Below are 18,816 nucleotides of genomic sequence, written 5' to 3'. Positions count from 1 at the left end.
CTCAGTCGTAACCCTATGGACTCTAGCCCGCCATGGGATTCCCTAGGCAAGGATACTGGAGTGGGTTGCCATGCCCTCCTCCAGGGCATCTTCCCGACTCAGGGATCGAACCCAGGCCTCCTGCATTGCAGGCGCATTCCAGGCAGATTCCTTACCATCTTGAGCCACCAGGGAAGCCCTTATGTAACCTAGCTTAACACTACTATCTGTTGAAGAAAACAAAGTCCGTGTGAGAAAACTACAGCCCAGAAATGACTTATTATAGTGATCGCAGTTGGCCTGTGTGCAGCTGAGGACGATGCTCAACTGTGGAGATATGGTCAGGGAGAAGGCAGAGGCTGCATTTATCCAAGGAGCCTTAGCAAGGAGAATCGTAAGAAAGGATGACCTGTGGGAGCTGGAAGGGAGTGACTGTAAAGGCCAACAACTAAAAATGCCAGAATCTGGTATTTTTAAGAGTTCTTTATTTGGCTCCCACCACCCGCCCCTCCCCCCCACCCCGTCCCATCTTAGGGCCTTAGCTGCAGTAAGCAGGATCTTTATTGAAACCTGCGTAATCTTTAGTTGCAACACAGTAACTCTTAGTTGCGGCAGATGGGAATCTAGCTCCTCCACCAGGGATGGAACCAGGGACCCCTGCATTGGGAAAGCGGGGTCCCAGCCAATGGACCGTCAAGGAAATCCCCGCAATCTGATTATTCGTACATCTTCCGTTTCACTAGATTTTGCCCTGTGGCTTTCCAAAGTGGTTGTAACACGCACGAACCTACCAAGAGGTGTGAAGTATGCTTTTACACATTAAAGGAAAAAAAAGGTTTGAAACACGTACAAACCCGGACAATACGCTTTCTTCACTATAGTCTGGTTTTTGGTTTTTCTGCCGACGTAGCCATCCCCACAAACTGCAGCAGCGAGCACACACCTAGGACCACGCGGGCCCGGGTGCTGCCCGAGGACGCACGCACACGCCCGCACCCGGCGTGGCGTCTGACGCAGACGGTGACGTCAGCACGCTCTGGACGTCGGCGCCTATTGGACTCCCTTGAAGGCCCCTTTTCCGGCTGTCTGGCAAGAGCCAAGTGTCAGCCTATGTCGGTTGATAACCTCGCCCTCTTTTTCGCAAGAAAGGACAGTATCCTCACAAGCTATCTTCGTGCTCAGGGACGATACCCTCCCCGCCAGGAAAGAATGGCTGTTGGTCGGCGTTTCTTCAGGCAGAGCAGTGGGCAGCCCGCAGGCCCTTGAAAGGCGCATGCGCGGCCCCGCCTCCTTCTTTTCGGCCGGAACCGCCATCTTCCAGGTAAGGGCCCGCGTGTGGCTCCCGCCGCCTCCCATCTCTCTTCTTGCCCCTCAGGCGTGAGTTTCAACCCGGTGGCGGCTGAGGCCGCGCATGAAGCCCTAGAGAGGCTTTTTAGCTTCTCCGGGGGCCGCTGGCCCGAGTGGCGGCGCCGTGTCCGTCCAGACCCGGGACCGCGACCCGCGGAGGGAACGGGCCCTGGAGAAGCGGGGCCGCGGCCCCGGGGTGACGTGACTCGGATCTGTCGGAGCAAAGAAACTGGTCCCTCCTACGCCTGCACGGCTTCAGCCCCGCTGTCCTGAGATTCCTCAGACTGGCTCTGGGGCCGCGTGACCCTTTATTTTCGAATGTTTTCAGGGTGGCATCCTAACCCCTATTGCAAAAACTGAAGTATACGTGTTGCGGGCTAGGGGCTTCAGTGTGGTAGGAACGGGTTGGCGAGGCGTGTGTGTATGTGTGTGTGTAAGCAAGCCTGGGGTCCTGGTCGGAGAACCACAGAGGTGCCCCTAGTCCACTTGGACGAAGAAACTGAGGCCGTTAGTCGTTCATACATAGGGAGTGATTTCGGGTCGTTTAAACGTCCCAGGACCCCAGTTGGACGGAGGTAAAATGCTTTTGTTGGCTGCTGCTACTGCTACTGCTGCTAAGTCGCTTCAGTCGTGTCCGACTCTGTGCGACCCCATAGACGGCAGCCCACCAGGCTCCGCTGTCCCGGGGATTCTCCAGACAAGAATACTGGAGTGGGTTGCCATTTCCTTCTCCAGTGCAAGACAGGGAAAAGTGAAAGTGAAGTCGCTCAGTCGTGTCCGACTCTTAGCGACCCCATGGACTGTAGCCTACCAGGCTCCTCCATCCATGGGATTTTCCAGGCAAGAGTATTGGAGTGGAGTGCCATTGCCTTCTCCGTTTGTTGGCTACGGGTGTCTTATTAATGCAGGGCAGCAAGTGTTGAGCGAAGGAATTCCTGAATAATTGTGTTTGATTTAGAAGCTTAGGAGGGGAAAGTTAAGTGAGAAACCACTTAGCCTTAGTTTTAGGGTCTTTTTATCAAGTTTGTGGACTTCCCTGGTGGCTCAGACGGTAAAGCCTCTGCCTACAATGCGGGAGACCCAGGTTCAATCTCTGGGTCCGGAAGATCTGGAGAAGGAAATGGCAACCCACTCCAGTATTCTTGCCTGGAAAATCCCACGACAGAGGAGCCTGGCAGGCTAGTTTGTAGCTGCCAGAGTTGCCCAAACTGCGAGTTGCGCTCCGTAGTGGGTCCCATTTTGACTTCGGGAAAGACAAGTTATGTGTCTTGGGTCTTGCTGGATTTCTAACTCTGGCTCAGTAGTCAAGAGATGACTTCCATTACTCATACCCACAGAGCATGTCTCCTTGTTTATGAACATAAGGAGAGTTTATATGAACTTAGTGCAAACGTAGAGTTGGGAATTGAAACAGTATTTAGGCTTGATAGATTCTTCTTGCCTTTTTTGTTAATCTTTTAAAAGAAAGTTTTTATAGATATATAGTCAGTTTACAATGCTATGTTAGTTTGTAGTGTACAGTCTTTTTTTAAGATTGTTTTCCCATATAAGCCATTATACAGAGTATTTAGTAGAATGTGAAGTAAGAGTGTGAAATGAAGTGTACATTCATTATAACAGAGGTTTAACTGATGGGTTAGCTAAAACCTTCTGTTTACTTGCCAGGCAAGTCATATGAAAAAGGGTTCTTGGGAGTCACTTGTCTTGAAGATACGGTAACATATTGAGAGGTTGATTTAGGTTAGAACACTGTTTGCAGCCTAAGCTGGTGTATTTTGCCTTGTGGTAGGAGTCCTTGCCAGCAGTGGTAGTTCTCTTGGGTGATCTGAAGCAATTAAAATCATTATTTTGACGTTTTGGGAAACAAAAGGTTTAACAGTGTGTAGATAAACCTTACATTTCGTGGTAAACTAGATACATGAAGTGAGTTAGAGATTTTTGATAGTTAATAGATGTTGTATAAGAGAAACCTGTAGATTGAAAGGGGGTTTTATCCAATTCACAAAAATACAAGACTGAGTTTTGTGCTTTGCCTTCTAGTGATTCCAGTGCTTTTGGCAGTCTCAGAAATAGTATGCCAGAGTCCTGTTGTGTTTTTATATTCTCGTAAGGAAAGTACTGGTTTGGGTTCTGAAATCCAGTTCTGCTTCTTAGGCTTTTTAGGCGGTTTTGGCAAAAATCTTGGTAAAGTTACTGCTTTTTACCCTTTATAAGAACTGTTGATTGATGAGCCAACCTTGTAGATTGTTGGTTAATTCTGATGTTGCTACTGAAATGAGTACATCTGTAATTACATGTTTTTTGCTGAAAGGGGAAGATGTCAATGTTGACACTGTATTTGACTGTCCTGTCCTTTTTGGTTTCAGTAATTCACCAAAATGACCAACACAAAGGGAAAGAGGAGGGGCACCCGCTACATGTTCTCTAGGCCTTTTAGAAAACATGGTGAGTAGAGCCACCCTCCTTGGGAGCACGCATGGCATCCCTTTCTGTTTTGTTTTTACCTGTGTGTTGCAGTTCATATAATGTGTTCTTAATAAATGATCAATCAGCATCTGCCTATCTTTTAATAAATACAATGCATGTGTTTTATATAGTAACTTCTAAATTGTTGGCTAGCAAGATAAAATACTTGTAACAGCCAAAAAGTAGTGTGTTGAAGGCTAGTAAAGTTGGTATTTCTTTTAGTCTTGATTTTGACTATATTGGGGTTGTTTTTTTTTTTTTGCAGGAGTTGTTCCTTTGGCCACATACATGAGAATCTACAAGAAGGGTGATATTGTAGATATCAAGGTAAATTATAAAACTGGAAAATTAACCAGAGTAACATTAGAAGTTAGAAAAGTTGTGTTTAATATTGCAATTTGAACAGTGTGTATTGCATCTTTTTATCTTCCTAATTGAGGGGAAATCCATTTAGTGAGAAGGAACTCCTTACAGTGTGGAACGGCTGTTGTAATTTTACTTCAAAAACGAGCTTTTAAAATGCCATTTTTGAGTCTGAGAATGTTCTCATTGTTTTTTTAACAGCTAGTAGAAAAGTTAGGGGGGATATCATAAGAACTTGAGTGTATGTGTCCTGGCACTCCAGAGCTTAATGATGATTGTCTTTTTGATTGCTTAAAGCAACGTGAAAATGACATTTCACCGGCTCTGAGAGCTCTTGAGTTGCCTTTTAAAGAAAATAAAATTAAAATACCTATCTTTGGGTTTAAAAGGAGGGGGAAAATTGCTGGCATAACATTGATTTCATTTCTAAACAGGGAATGGGTACTGTTCAAAAAGGAATGCCCCACAAATGTTACCATGGCAAAACTGGGAGAGTCTACAATGTTACCCAGCATGCTGTTGGCATCATTGTAAATAAACAAGTAAAGTAAGTAAGGTCTAATTCTTTGTGTATTGCCTCACACCCCCTTTCACTTTGCCAATTGGACTTATGTCTTTATTGGTCATTCAAGTGGGGCAAAGGAAATAACCTTTTAAAAACTCAGGCAAACTGGGTGTTTGTCTTGTAACCTGTCAGAGGAAACATTGTAATAAACTTATAAATGTTTGCAACTTACAGTGTAAAGTCTTGTTGAGTATGTTAACTAAGTAGTTCTAGTTTTCAGAAAATAAGTTTAATAAGTTATAAATTTTATTAGTGGTCTGGTTTTGCTTAAATTATTTGGTATTTCAGAGTCTCACCTCACAGAAGAGAGCTTATGAGGGGGGATGTTTGCCTCAACATCCAGTTCAGCAAGATTTAATAAATGATTGTAAATTTGCCGTCATCTTGTTGATTTATCCTGTCTGGATAAAAAGGTTCATGGTTTAAAGTGAAACTGGTGAAAGGATGCTCTGAATTTAGGCTGTGTTTTTGATGAAGCACTTAGGCTCTTTTCTCTCCAGGGGCAAGATTCTTGCCAAGAGAATTAATGTACGTATCGAGCATATTAAGCACTCTAAGAGCCGAGATAGTTTCCTGAAACGTGTGAAGGAAAATGATCAGAAAAAGAAGGAAGCCAAAGAGAAAGGGACTTGGGTTCAGCTGAAGCGCCAGGTGAGTGCTTTGCAGGGTTTCTTGGTGTTGAGTGTGTTACTGGTTCTGGGAGCAGTTTGAAATTGAGTTACAGTACTTTATATAATTATTGCCTTGTGTATTTTTTTTAATAGCCTGCTCCACCTAGAGAAGCACACTTCGTGAGAACCAATGGAAAGGAACCCGAACTGTTGGAGCCCATTCCCTATGAATTCATGGCCTGATGGGTGTAAAAATAAAGACTTGGACTGTATAAATGTTTCTCTTAATTGAGTAGAGGTGTTGTGTCCAAATTCAGTGGGTGATGTCTTTTCAAATTTAGTGTTTTTTTTCTTCCTGAAAGATGTAAGATAGTTTGGTGTTCAGTATGCTCCATTTTTTAATAAACTGCCAGATGCCATTTATAAAGTATTTTTACTTCTTGGAAAATAGCCTATTAAATCCCTGTGGGGGGATATAATGAATGAAAGATTATCTATTGCATTATATTTAGGTTTAGGAAAAGTTGATTACTCCTATTTGCATCGTAAATAGATGTGTTTTGAGGATCAGGAACTTAACTTGGAAGCCTGAGCTGTTCAGACCGTTCATGCAGCAGCGCTCAGCGGAGTGTTAAAAACTGGAAGACCTTTTTTATTTAAACTGATGTGGCCTTCTAAGCACTTAACAAAACGTACTAAAAAAACTTGGAATAAGTTCAATTTTGCCCATTCTACATGAAAGGAAGCAGAGGCACAAGTCAAGTAAGTTGCCAAGGTTATAGGGGGAGAAAGTTGGGCAAGGGTTTATTGCTTCATAATACTAATATTTTAAAGCTACTTTGTATTTGGAACACATTTTAGGTTCTGTTACTTCCTGGGTGTTTTTAATTGGATGTGGTAAACATCCAGTAGGGATTTGATCCCATCCCACTCCCCTGCCTTCAGTGTTGTGTGGTAATACCTGTAGGAAGCTTGTTTAAAGGTGTTGTCTCCCCGCTGTGTATAACAAGAACCTGTGTATAACGTTAGTAAATGCTGTGAACGGGTGAAAACTCAGTATTGGCGGCCTTCAGTTTTATCTGGGGAGGCAGGATGGTCGTAGGGCTGCTTTGGAGTCCAGCAAACCTAGCACTGAGTCTAGGATTCCTGACCTAACACAGTGAGTGGTGGTTATTAATTGCCCTTAAAGATGTGCATCTAGTGGTGGAGGGTTAGGTTTAAACATGACTATTGGGCAAAAGAAATTGTTTACCATCACTGCAGAAGACAAGGAAAACCTTAATGAATTGCATCTGTTGGCATACCTGTTCTGTGTTTTTCAAGGTAAGTTGATGGTACCACCAGTTGAAGTCACTTTGCCTGTTTGAAAATTCTATTTTATGAATGTCTTTCACAGCCATTCTTCATTCCTGCCTCTTTAGTCACACTCATTTCTCCCTTAAACTGTTAAAAGAGTAGCTTCAAGACTTCACACTTACCGATCCTCTTCTGTAATGCATACTGCTTAGCCTGTGTATCGCTTTTGCTGCCTTTGCAAAGAGGAATGAAAGAGCTCCCCCTCCTCCAGGGTGGTTGTGGAGAATTGATTGGAAACCGTGTAAAACACAGAACATGGTGTCACAGTGTTTGGTGACATGGTCGGTTGAGTTTGCAGTTTTCATCCACAGCAGGAATATTAAGTCAGCTGTCTGTAACTAATCTGTAACTGTAGTCCAGGTCCTACTAAATAGTTGCGGTTTTCCTGCATGGTGGCTCTTAGGCAAATTCTGTTCATTGCCTCAGTTCTGCACATACACTTGCCTTGACCCAAAACACCCATAACTTTGCTTTCTTCATTTGATGGAATTTCTGCATGTCCTTTATTTACCTTGAATGATAGGTGAACCATCCTTGATAAAACCATGTTAAGGAAGGGGATGAAAGTGCTTGGAATCAGAGATGACATCTGGTTTAGGTTGATGGAATGAAATTCACCCCCTCCACTCCCCAAACCTGTTCCCAAGACAGGTGTGTTTGCTTCTCACCATGTTTATGACTGAAAACTAGCCTTCCATACTAGGCCTGAGGTTAAGGGACTGTACCTTAACCAGCTGAAAGTCACTCAGTGGTGGCTGACTCTTAACAGTCCTTGGAATTCTCCAAGCCAGGATACTGGAGTGGGTAGCCTTATCCCTTCTCCAGGAGATCTTCCCATGGAGAGAATTCCATGGACTGTATGGGGTTGCAAAGAGTCAGACATGACTGACTGACTTTCGCTTTACCAGCTGAGCCACCAGGGAAGCCGAAGAATACTGGAGTGGAGAATCCCTTCTCCAGCTGACCTTCCCACCCAGGAATCTCTTGCATTGCAGGAGGATTCTTCAACTGAGCTATGAGGGAAGACCCTGGTGCACAAGCCCTCAATAAATGCTCTTGAATGAGAAAAGCACTGCCTTTTAAATAAAAAGTAGACATCTACTTTAGGTTGTTTTATTTTCCTGTGGACTTTATAAACTACAGGAAAATAACCTAAAGTAGATGTCTATTTTTTTTTTAAAGGCAGTGCTTTTCTCACTCAAGCATTTATTGACTACAGTGACGTATAAACTACAGTGCTTCTGAATTTTGCGGGCTAACCAACCGCGTTACTCAGAAGTAATTGGGGTTATTAAATATTTCATGTAATGTGGAAACATCAAGATACTTCAAACCTTTCTTCATTCTCTGCAAGTTGTGTTAACTTTGTTTTGTGTTGCTCCTATAAAATGAGCGTTGTCTGCAAGTACAGATTGGACCAAAGGATTTTCTAGAAGTCTTTTGTGTGCTTTGAGTATGATTCCACGTTTAACTCACTAAAGGAAGTGTAATTTGACTTGTCAAAAAGGAAATGGAGGGGCGTAAGACACCTCAGTGCTGAAGGGCTGGTGAGACTAAATCAGAGAAAGGGCTGCAGATGGGACCGGCCACGCGGAGGGGAGATCATCAGGAAATGGGAACTCTTCTGTCTGGTGTGCAGTGCAGCAGTTTGATAAATTGCTGTCCATGGCGAGACTATGAATCTATGCTCAGGCACAGTACTGAATTTCAGATTCTTGATTGATTTTGATTGCTTTCCTAAAGGGTTGTACCAGTCTGTACTCCATGAATGAGTGAAAATGCTTGTGTCTGCACTCTCAGCTGTTGCTAATTTGTTGCTGCTTAGTCGCTCAGTCGTGTTCAACTCTTTGTGACCCCAGGGACGATAGCCCGCCAGGCTCCTCTGTCCATGGGCATCCTCCAGGCCAGAATACTGGAGTGGGTTGCTATTTCCTTCTCCAGGGGATCTTCCTGACCCAGGGATTGAACCCAAGTCTCCAGCATTGCAGGCAGATTCTTTACTGTCTGAGCCACCAGGGAAGCCCCATTATAATTCAGTCCTTGCTAATCTGGTGGGAGAAAATGTTGCATTACTGAATTTGGCTTTCATTAGCTTCCGGACAACTTAACTGGTTTCCTTTTGCCTCCACTGCCATCTCTGCTGGACCTTCCTTTCTTTCTGACCTTTATTCTTACATTCAAAGCCCTGTATTATCTGGCTTCTACCTGGCTTTCTGACCTCATCTTGTACCACTTCCAGCCAAAGTCAGATTCAGTAAGTTAGGAGATGGTTACTGTCACCTCCCCTACTTTACCCTGAAAGGAGGTTAAGCACCCTTGAGAAAGTTACAACCCAGGAAGAGTCCAATCAGAAATCCTATTTAAATCAAGGCAAAATAAGGCTTCAAGGAGTGCATTGACACTTACAGGGCCCTTGTTTTCACTGATTATTCTTGGGTTACTCTTGTTTGCTTGACCCTTTCCACTTCTGCCTTCATTTCAGTTTACAGACTAGTGAGAACCAGCAAATGAAACAAACAGCTTCTCCTGTGTCTTTCTCATTTCTTTTGTAGCTTCAATTCCCAGTCTCCCACTCAACTCAGGCTTCCACCTACACCACTCTAATGAAACTACTCCTACAGGTCACCAAACACCTGCTAATTAAATCTGGAGACTTTTCCAATTTGGCTTCATCTCCCTAGTATTTGTCAGAGCCAGGAAATTTTTTTCTTTCAGAGGCTTCGGCCATCATGCACGTGTGTATCTCCTGCATTGGCAGGTGGGTTCTTTCCCACTAGTGACACCTGGGAAGGCCCTTCTGCCATCATCCTTTCACCAAGTTCCCTGCCTGTCTAACTCTCTCGGCCACTTTATTTTGGATCTTCCTTGAGGTTCCACATCTAGGAACTTGTTAAAAATGCAGACCTACCCCAGAGCTACTGAACCGGAAATTCTAGGGGTGGGGCCTGGGCACTTGAAACAAGCTCTCTGGGTGATTGAGAACCATTCTCAAATGTGAGATCCACTAGATTTATCTTTCAGTTCAGTTCAGTCGCTCAGTCGTGTCCAACTCTTCGCGATCCCATGAACTGCAGCATGCCAGTCCTCCCTATCCATCACCAACTGCCAGTCTACCCAAACCCATGTCCATTGAGTCGGTGATGCCATCCAACCATCTCATCCTCTGTCGTCCCCTTCTCCTCCTGCCCTCAATCTTTCCCAGCATCAGGGTCTTTTCCAATGAGTCAGCTCTTCGCATCAGGTGGCCAAAGTATTGGAGCTTCAGCTTCAACATCAGTCCTTTCAGTGAACAACCAGGATTGATCTTTAGGATGGACTGGTTGGATCTCCTTGCAGTCCAAGGGACTCTCAAGAGTCTTCTCCAACACCACAGTTCAAAAGCATCAATTCTTCAGTGCTCAGCTTTCTTTATAGTCCAACTCTCACATCCATACATGACCACTGGAAAAACCATAGCCTTGACTAGATGGATGTTTGTTGGCAAAGTAATGTCTCTGCTTTTTAATTTCATGGCTGCACTCACCATCTGCAGTGATTTATCTTTAGCCATCTCTAATAAACTTGAGACTGAATTTCAGATATCACTTTCTCTGAAGCTCTACATCTGTATTTCCACCTCTCTTGGGCATTTCCCGTTTAGTGCAACTATTTTACAGATGAACTTGGAAGATTTTATTAGTGGAGAGATGAATTAAATTGAAACCCTTGAGCTTTTTCTGTGCTGATAAAATTATGTGCCTGCCTTGAAATGCAGTTCTTTTAATGAGTAACCATCACAAAGTACGCATTTATAAATGAAGCCCTTACTGTACAATTCCTTTTTTTCACACATACCAATGAGAATGAAGAAAAATATTCTAACTATAAAACTTTTCACCCTATTCTTATCAAGGGCCATGATCGTGATTGAGGCTATGTGGCTTCTTGGACTTTCTCTTCTGATCTAGCCAGGTATCACTGAAGGCCTTATGTTCGTATTCAGTTGATCCCAACCTGAAGGGTTGAATAAACTATATCTCTGAAATTTCCTTCTGAATGTTGTGGCAAAACAAAAAATAAACCTCAGTTTCATATCTCTTCTATATTCCCATTAGCGTAGATTTGCATTTTTCTCTGTACTAGGATAGAAAAGATTCTAAAATATAAACAGTTGCTAAAATTTAGCAATAAGAATCACTATAATATAACAGGTTTATCTTATTTTTTTGAGCACAGGAAAATTTTAAGCTGAATGTGATTTGTTTGGGATATGAGTGTTTATAGCATATTCATCCCAGCCCTATTTAAAAGGGAAAAATTGTTATTGTTCAAGCGAGAAATCTTCATAGACTCTTAGGCAGATTGCTTGGTTATGAAAAGAGTGAGGCAGCAGTTGCAGCTGTTATGCTGAGATGGAGAATGTACAGAGGCGTGAATAAGTATCCAAGACTCTACTGTGGTGAGGAGCCACGGGTGGGCCATCTCTCAGAGTCCCACATAGAAAAGGCACAGAGAAACCTCACAGAACTTTCCCAGGAAGAGTGCAGTTTATGGAAAGAAATCATTTGGGTTAGAAAAGGGATGCCACTGAGTACTCTTTGCTGTCTATGAAATGAGATGATGGCTTAGCTCAAGGTGAGATGTGATTGAGTGTCTGCTCCTGAGAAAGAACAAGAGTTCCGATTAATTTCTCACAGGAGATGAGTAAGCAAACAGCTTGAAGATGCTTGAGAGCAGAGATGTCTCCTGTCCTCTGCATGCTCGCAGCTCTGGCAAGTGAATGCACTAGGGGCTGCCTCCTCAGGGACAGGTCAGGGGTGTTCAGGAGCCCCCAGATGAAGCCACAGTATGGCCTTCACTACCATCCACAGTCTGCTCCCCAACCTTTGGGGTCATTGTTGTTATTGTTCAATTGCTAAGTCATGTCCAACTCTTTGCAACCCATGGACTGCAGCACTCCAGGCTTCCCTGTTCTTCACTATGTCCTGGAGTTTGCTCAGATTCATGTCCATTGAGTCGGTGATGCCATCCAACCATCTCATCCTCTGTCACCCCTTCTCTCCTCTTGCCATCAATCTTTCCCAGCATCAGGGTCTACTGCATCTAATCCGAGACTATGTGCCATGCATGTCCTACCTTCCTGGTTTTGCTCATGCTGCTCCCCCAACTAGGTAAGACCTGTCTCTACCCTTGTGTTTCCATCTATCCAATATGCCCAGAGACCAGTCTTTTCTCCCTGTAGCTTTCCCTAATAACCTGACCCCCACCTCATATTTCTAACATAAGGTCCAGGTATGCAGCATTATAAACCAGCATCTTGTGTACATTGCAAAGCGATCACCACCAAAGCTATAGTTAACCATCCATCACCATACCAGTGGCCCCTTTCACTCTTTTAGCCTCCCTTCCAACCTTTCCCTTCGGTAACCACCAGTCTTGCTCTCTGTATCCATGAGTTTGTTTTTAAGTATAGCTGACTTACAATATACTAAGTGCACAGCATAGTGTTTCAATACTTTTATAGATCATACTCCATTATAAGTTATTACAGGGACTTCCCTGGCCGTCCCGTTGGTTAAAAGTCTGTGCTTCCACTACAAGGGGTGTGGGTTTGATCCCTGGTCAGGGAACTAGATCCTACATACCTCTCAGCATGGCCAAAAAGTTAAAAATAATTTTTTTTTTACCCATTTCACAGGATTAAGATTAAGGAAGAATTAAGATAATTGAGAATTTTTTTGTAAACCCAAGAATAATATATAAATGATAATTTGGTAATTGTTTTAATTAACTTCACAATGGGGATGTCTGTGAAGGCAGGTGAGAGTGTCTTATACATTGTTGTCCTCTCAGTAAATGTTTGATAATAGAAAGCTGTTCTCTGTGTTCTGTACCAACGCTTAGCAGCTTTGCTGAGAGTAGATTTTCAATCATTTGACTGCTGAACTGAAATAAGTAGGGAGTGGGTAGAGGATAGAGCCTAGTTTTTATACTGGGGAATTTAGGATACACAGGAAAGGTAGCTGACATTGGGTGATGGTGCTGGGAGAGATGTTCTTGAAGTCCAGGAGGACCCCTGGGCAAAGTTTTGTCTAGGGCTGGCAATCAAGCTCCTGTGGCTGGTGAAGCTTAATAGCGTCCGGAACCTGCTATTTGCATATTACCAAATCTACTTTCCACACTTCTAAACACCCACGGATCTGTGTATTCATATCTGTGCCTATGCACTTCTATTATCTTTTTAAAACCACTTCAGCATGCCTGTGTTATGTTGCTTGCACCGCCGTATTACATAACTCTGGACACAAAGAAATTCAAATGAAATAGAAGACAGGCAGCAACAGTTTAGGCAAGGGTATTTATAATTCTACCGTTCAGGTACATGTCTGCATTGAAAGGTCACGGGTGATCTCGTGTGTTTGCAAATGCAAAGAGCTTTCCAAGGAGAACAGAGTAACGTTTCAAGCTGTCTGAGCAAAGGTGCAGTGTGAGTGCAGACAGAATGTAACTGCCACCGGGCAGAGGACAGTCTTAGGAATCTTGCCTATGGGGGGACCTTAACCTACAACGATCGTATATACGTGACAGAGAACATAAGGGAGTCAGGTGAGGAGATACGCCCACGATTCTGCCAAGAAAGGGCTCTCTTGTCCCTTGTAAGTTCTGCATTTTAGTCTCAGGAGAGTGAAGGGTGTGTGGACAGAGCCCATGACTACTGCTCAGCACATGTACCCTCTTCCATCACTGGGTTCCTAGTGTGGTAGCAGTATGTGTCACCTCCAGGAGAACCTGACTCGAGCTAGTCCTGGTTTTCTCTGCTGGGCATTGGAAACACTCGCTCCCAGCTTCTCAGTTCTGGCCACCGGTATGTAAGAGAGCCTGATGGGTTCTTCTGAGAGTTACTTTATTTCATAATAAAAAGAGACAGAGAGGATTCCCTCCTTCCCTTCTGGCTTGGATGAGTACTTGATGTTTGGTGAAGCAGGAGCCATTCTGTGCTCAAGAAGCAGAGGCCAAGAGAACCTGAAAGGCAACAGTCCAGGCCCCTGTCACTGAACCCGGTGGTTTCAAGGTGGTTCTGTAAGTCACAGCCATCTTTGTGGTAACTTTTCCCCTGTCAGGGAAGAAGTGTCCGGGCTTCACGTCTCTCCAGTCAGACTGAGGCTGCACAGAAAGGGACTGCCTTGTGCAGAGCCAAAAGCCAGTTCAGCTGACATAAGGTAGTCCCTCTCAGGGTGTTTCTTGGAACACTTTCTCCTGAGAGCAAGTTAATCTCAAAACCGGGGTTTGGGGATGAGGTTACACATGTGACTTCTGTCTTCTCCAGTTTACACAGTGAAGACCCCATTCATTCAGAAAGTCAGTCAGTGAACTCACATTTATTAACGGCCTCCTGAGAAACCACTATGTGCTGGGCACCCAAGACCAAGCTAGAGGCCCTGCATTCCAGGAGACAGACATGAAATAAACACTCCATCAGGCAGTAATGACAGCTGGGGGGTCAGTGCTGTCAAGGGTGCCCTGAGAGTGCATCACTGGGGTACAAGGCTGGGGATGGCAGAGATCAGAGGCAGTGACCCCCAGGGAGGGGGAAGTAAACCAGTCCACTCCCAGATTTTTCAGGCGAGAAGCCAGGCGAGCAGGAGGGAGGGAGCAGACAAGACCCCAGGAGACAGAGGCAGAAGAAATGAGGGAACTTGGCAATTAACCCATGTGGATGTGAGAGGGGTCAGAGTCAAGGCCTTTCAAGGGCGAGAACTGAGAGCCAGGCTGTTTAGCCTGGCCACTGTGGACTGGGAAACCCAAGACAGGTCAGCTTTTGCTTTTGTGTCCTCTTTCTCCCCCTTCCACGCCCACCCTAAACTCCACTTTACACTTAGAAGTAAGCACTTGTGTAAGGAAGCGAACGAGTGACTCATGTCCTAGGACGGGATCTGATGGAGAATCAGTCCGGAGTCAGAACTCTTAATGGATGGGACGCTGATTGAGTGTCGCTAACGAGTCAATTCCGCCGGCGTCAGCAGCCAGGCTGGGTCTGGAGCCTGAGCTGTGAACGACCGCTTCCCCAAGGGGCCTTCACAAATCTGGAGCGAGGTCACACTGACCGCGCCTCCCTTCCACTGACAGTCAGGGCACTTCTTAGAAACGCCGCCCCTCAGCATCTTTCAACGATACAAATGGCAACATTGGACAGGAGTTTATCCTTCCCATTGATGCGGAAACATCTGGCCGATCGCCTTTTTCCTCTTCCTTTCGTCCCCTAGCTCGTATCTCAGATTCACTCACTGGTCTAGTGACACAGGGCTCGCCTCTGAGGGATGCAGGGGCCACCCGGGCGACGCGGGTGCAGTGGAGGCGGGGTCTCCAGGGCCCGGGGGCCGGCGCGGAGCGTCAGGCTGCGGCGCGGTGGTGACGGTCGCCCGGGCCCTCCGGCTCCTCCCCCTGCCCGCCGCTGCGGGAAGGGGCGGGAAGAGGAAGCCGCCGCAGCGCCCCCAGCGTGCCCAGCCCTTTAAAAGCCGCGGGCCTGGCCAGCCGCGCCGGCCGCCGCGGTCCCCGCGCACCGCACCGGTGTCCCCGCGCTCCAGCGCGCGCTTCGTGCGGCCGCCCACCATGTCCGGGCACTTTCTCCTCGCGCCCATCCCCGAGTCCTCCTCCGACTACCTCCTGCCTAAGGACATCAAACTGGCCGTGCTGGGCGCCGGCCGCGTGGGCAAGAGCGGTGAGTGCCCCGGGGACAAGGGGGGCTCTCCGCGGAGCGGGGGAGGGCAAGGGAGACCCGCTCGTGTCCGCGCGCGTGCTGGTCTGCCGCCCGCCCCGCTCGCCTGGCTTCCCGCGGCTTCCCTTGGAGCATCCACGCCCGGGCCCTAGCCAGTGGGCACCTATGTGGTGCCCAGTGCGGCGGTAGCACACCCACTGCCGCACCCGCCTCAAAACTTGCGGAGGCCACGGCCGCGCCCTGGGCTCTGCGGAGCCTTGAGGATGCGCGCGGTAGCCGCGGCTCCCCGGCCGGTCACGCCCTCTTTCCCGAGCCGGTGGGCTTTGGCAGTCTCGTCCTAGTCTTGCAGCTGAATTTTTCTCTTTCCTTTTCAGCGATGATCGTGCGCTTCCTAACCAAGAGATTCATCGGCGATTATGAGCCAAATACAGGTTAGATTCCTCTCGCGCTGTTGGGGCTGCGTGCTCGGATATTTGTTTTTTTCCTGATGAGAGTGTGAGGATTTAAAACCCACGTCTTCTTAATCCTCCAGGCAAGTTGTACTCGCGGCTTGTGTACGTGGAGGGAGACCAGGTCTCCCTGCAGATCCAGGACACCCCCGGGGGCATCCAGGTAAGGACTGCGGGGAGCCGGCGGCCCACACGCTTGCGGACGCCGGAGCCGGGTGTCTAAGCGAGCCGGTTGTGCACTGAGATGCAGGGGCCTTCCCAGGTGGCGCTAGTGGTAAAGAATCCGCCTGTCATGGCAGGAAAGGAAGGGGTGGGCCGTCCGCAGGTGGGGCCCAGTCGTTGGAGTGTTAGAAACCGGCCACGATAGGGTGAGGGGGCGGGGAGAGGAGGTCGTTAGAGGCCGCCCCCTCCCGTCGGCCACCTCGGAAACGGGGAGTCAGGCTTACCTTCTCTCTGCAGCCGCAGCCCGAGCATCACTGGTTACAGGGATCCCAGGAATTCTGTAAGAGCTCAGCCTTGGAGCCTGACCAAATCTATGGGGTGGGACTCTGGAGAGGGTCTTCTCTCCAGGAGGACCCCCGAAGAGCGCCCGTTTCTAGCTGTTTCTGCAGTACCTGCATTCAGAGAACCCCTGGGCAAGCTGTCAGGAATGTAACTCGATTAACAAGTTACTAATTGCTCTCTGTTCTAGGGGGGGAAGGTCTGAAAGAAGGAATTTGTTTCTGTAACATTCTCAAGAAGGACATGCTAAAAATATTTTTATGGGTTTGGGAATAGATATTTATCTTGGCTTATGCTCAAAGTTTTGTTTGTTGGAAGTTAGTTCCCTAAAAATTGCGCCATCCTGAGTTGAAAGTTCTCACTGAAGTCCTTCTTCAGTCAGTCCTCCAGGGTTCATCACAGACAAACTGCCAAGCTTAAAAGTGATGCATGGGTAACGGCCCAGAAAATAAACCAGGCCAGGACCCTGCCTGAGAATCGGGTCTTTCCATATTAAAAGCCTCCTGCAGAAGCCAGGTAGCATCTGAAAGCTATATTTAGTGATTTCTCTTTCAAACGTTTCTTTCCAAGGGTGGCTTGATGTTCTCTCAGTGCCTTCCCACCGAGGCCTTCCTTGATCCGGGCTCATTTCACTCTTTTCAGGTCCAGGACAGCCTCGCGCAGGCGGGTGACCCCTTGTCCAAGTGCGTGCAGTGGGCAGAGGGCTTCCTGTTGGTCTATTCCATCACGGACTATGACAGCTACCTGGCCATCCGCCCCCTGCACCAGCACATCCGGAAGGTCCACCCTGACTCCAGAGCCCCCATCGTCATCGTGGGCAACAAGGGGGACCTGCTGCACGCCCGGCAGGTGCAGACCCGAGAGGGCGTCCAGCTGGCCAACGAGCTAGGCAGCCTGTTCCTGGAAGTTTCCACCAGCGAGAACTACGAAGACGTGTGTGATGCGTTCCGGCATCTGTGCAGAGAAGTAAGCAAGCTGCACAACCTGGGGGCAGAGAGGAGGAGAGCGTCGGTCGTCCCGCGGCCGCGCTCGCCCAACATGCAGGACCTCAAGAGGCGCTTCAAGCAGGCTCTGTCCTCCAAGGCCAAGGCCGCCTCTGCCCCTGCCCTGGGGTAGACACAGCACCACCGCTGCTTGACTCGTCTTTTAACCCATGCATTCGTGCTACTGAGAAGACTGAGGGGGGTCCTCCTTTTTAATCAGATGCTCAGAGTTTATTTTTATACAGACTGTTGGTTTTCAAGTATATATGTATTTCTGAAAATTCAAACAGTGATTGCCTAGAAGTTGGATAAAGATTGTTTTTTGTTTTTTAAATAAAAGGTTTTTAAAAAACTAACAGCGAACCACTTTTCCGTTAAAGGCAAATGGCAACCTTGCTCCTTGTTTTTAAATGTCTTTTTATAGAAATCATACTTGCACCAGAGCCCAGAACTGCTCTGAGCTTGCCCTGGGTCTGAACTCTGATTGGTGGTTTCCGCAGTGTGGGGCTGATTTAGAAGGAATCTGTGGGAGAAAGAAGAGTCTGTGGAGGAGGAATGGGATTTGGATAGTTGCAGAATGGCTCAGCTGGGAAAGAACCTGCCTGCGAATGCAGGAGATGCAAAAGACTCGAGTTCAATTCCTGGATCAGGAAGATCCCCTGGAGAAGGAAATGGCAACCCACTCCAGTATTCTTGCCTGGAGAATCCCACGGACAGAGGGGCCTGGCGGGCTAAAGTCCATGGGGTCGCAAAGAGTTGGACTTGACTGAGCCTGCGCTCCCGCACACATCTTTAATTAGGGCACTTTTCCACAGGCATGAAATTGACACCAGGTAATTTTCAAGGGGAGAGGTTCCTTGTGCATAGATGCTAAAAAATTATAACATGAATAACATTATCATTTATTGATTCAAATGGAAGTTTATCCTCTCCTTCATATTAGAGAAGCAATCTCCCTTTCAGTATTGCCATTGTCAGTAAGTGCACCCTCCCTGGAGTTGCTTGAAAATTCTCCACCCCTTTCTGTCGCCCTTACCCTCACCAGTGGGGCACCTGGTCTGTCTGTTCTCCTATTTTTCTCTAAAACATCACTTTGTCTTAATCTAGGCCTTTGCAGCTCTTGCCTGGATTGGCAGGCAAGCATGTGGACAAGACTCTGGTTTCTTGGCAGAATGGTTTCTTTCTTCGCACCCGGACAAACTTACTAAAACCAAGCTGATCATCTTGTTTCTGTGATTGAAAAAAACTCAACTAGTTTCCCCTTATCTCCTGGATAAAATATTAATGAGGCATGGAATCAGGATTATTTACTACCTCTCCAGATTCATCACTCCCTCCTTCCAAAACCCTTGCCCCCCCTACACACACACACACACACACACAGACACACAGAGCTTACAATCCATTCCAACAGAACACTCGGCCTTTCTCACTCTTCACCAGGTTTTTTCATGCCTCTCTGCCTTGGCACAAACTACTGCCTTGAATATTTTGTCCTATT

The 18,816-nt window shown here is 46.7% G+C and overlaps 2 protein-coding genes, 2 long non-coding RNA genes and 2 other non-coding genes across 8 annotated transcripts in view; 4 read left to right on the top strand and 2 right to left on the bottom strand.

Annotated features, from left to right (window-relative positions):
• The window catches only part of LOC145529299 (uncharacterized), a 32,679-nt gene extending 31,685 nt beyond the window's left edge, over positions 1–994 (bottom strand). The window contains exon 1 of the long non-coding RNA XR_014071101.1: positions 830–994. This is a non-coding gene — a long non-coding RNA (uncharacterized LOC145529299). The remainder of the gene's footprint in view (positions 1–829) is intronic.
• Positions 995–1,269: 275 nt separating this feature from the next.
• RPL21 (ribosomal protein L21) lies at positions 1,270–5,607 on the top strand. Of its 3 annotated transcripts, none has more exons than XM_081549406.1 (6): positions 1,270–1,300; positions 3,693–3,771; positions 4,058–4,119; positions 4,590–4,702; positions 5,221–5,371; positions 5,485–5,607. In XM_081549406.1, the coding sequence occupies exons 2-6, from the start codon at positions 3,705–3,707 to the stop codon at positions 5,572–5,574; spliced, it is 483 nt and encodes a 160-aa protein (XP_081405532.1). In that variant the 5' UTR covers positions 1,270–1,300; positions 3,693–3,704; the 3' UTR covers positions 5,575–5,607. The 3 variants fall into 3 exon arrangements, with proteins under 3 accessions (XP_081405532.1, XP_081405534.1, XP_081405533.1); XM_081549408.1 differs by having other exon boundaries at positions 1,299–1,356; XM_081549407.1 differs by having other exon boundaries at positions 1,299–1,901.
• On the top strand, positions 4,418–4,488 carry LOC145530721 (small nucleolar RNA SNORD102). Its single transcript, XR_014072025.1, has one exon. It is a non-coding gene; the product is annotated as a small nucleolar RNA SNORD102 (small nucleolar RNA).
• LOC145530734 (small nucleolar RNA SNORA27) lies at positions 4,736–4,863 on the top strand. The gene has a single exon (XR_014072036.1). It is a non-coding gene; the product is annotated as a small nucleolar RNA SNORA27 (small nucleolar RNA).
• Positions 5,608–13,553: 7,946 nt separating the features above from the next.
• Positions 13,554–16,476, bottom strand: LOC145529297 (uncharacterized). The gene is made up of 2 exons (XR_014071100.1): positions 16,278–16,476; positions 13,554–16,118 (listed from the first exon to the last, which is right to left on the bottom strand). It is a non-coding gene; the product is annotated as an uncharacterized LOC145529297 (long non-coding RNA).
• On the top strand, positions 15,121–17,671 carry RASL11A (RAS like family 11 member A). The gene is made up of 4 exons (XM_081549404.1): positions 15,121–15,385; positions 15,757–15,813; positions 15,915–15,994; positions 16,975–17,671. The coding sequence occupies exons 1-4, from the start codon at positions 15,277–15,279 to the stop codon at positions 17,446–17,448; spliced, it is 720 nt and encodes a 239-aa protein (XP_081405530.1). The 5' UTR covers positions 15,121–15,276; the 3' UTR covers positions 17,449–17,671.
• Positions 17,672–18,816: the final 1,145 nt, after the last annotated feature.

This window comes from Giraffa tippelskirchi, chromosome 12, assembly GCF_054371585.1.
Source record: "Giraffa tippelskirchi isolate mGirTip1 chromosome 12, T2T-mGirTip1v1.2.pri, whole genome shotgun sequence".
NCBI classification, from domain to species: domain Eukaryota; kingdom Metazoa; phylum Chordata; class Mammalia; order Artiodactyla; family Giraffidae; genus Giraffa; species Giraffa tippelskirchi.
This window is presented reverse-complemented; position numbering and strand designations above follow the sequence as displayed.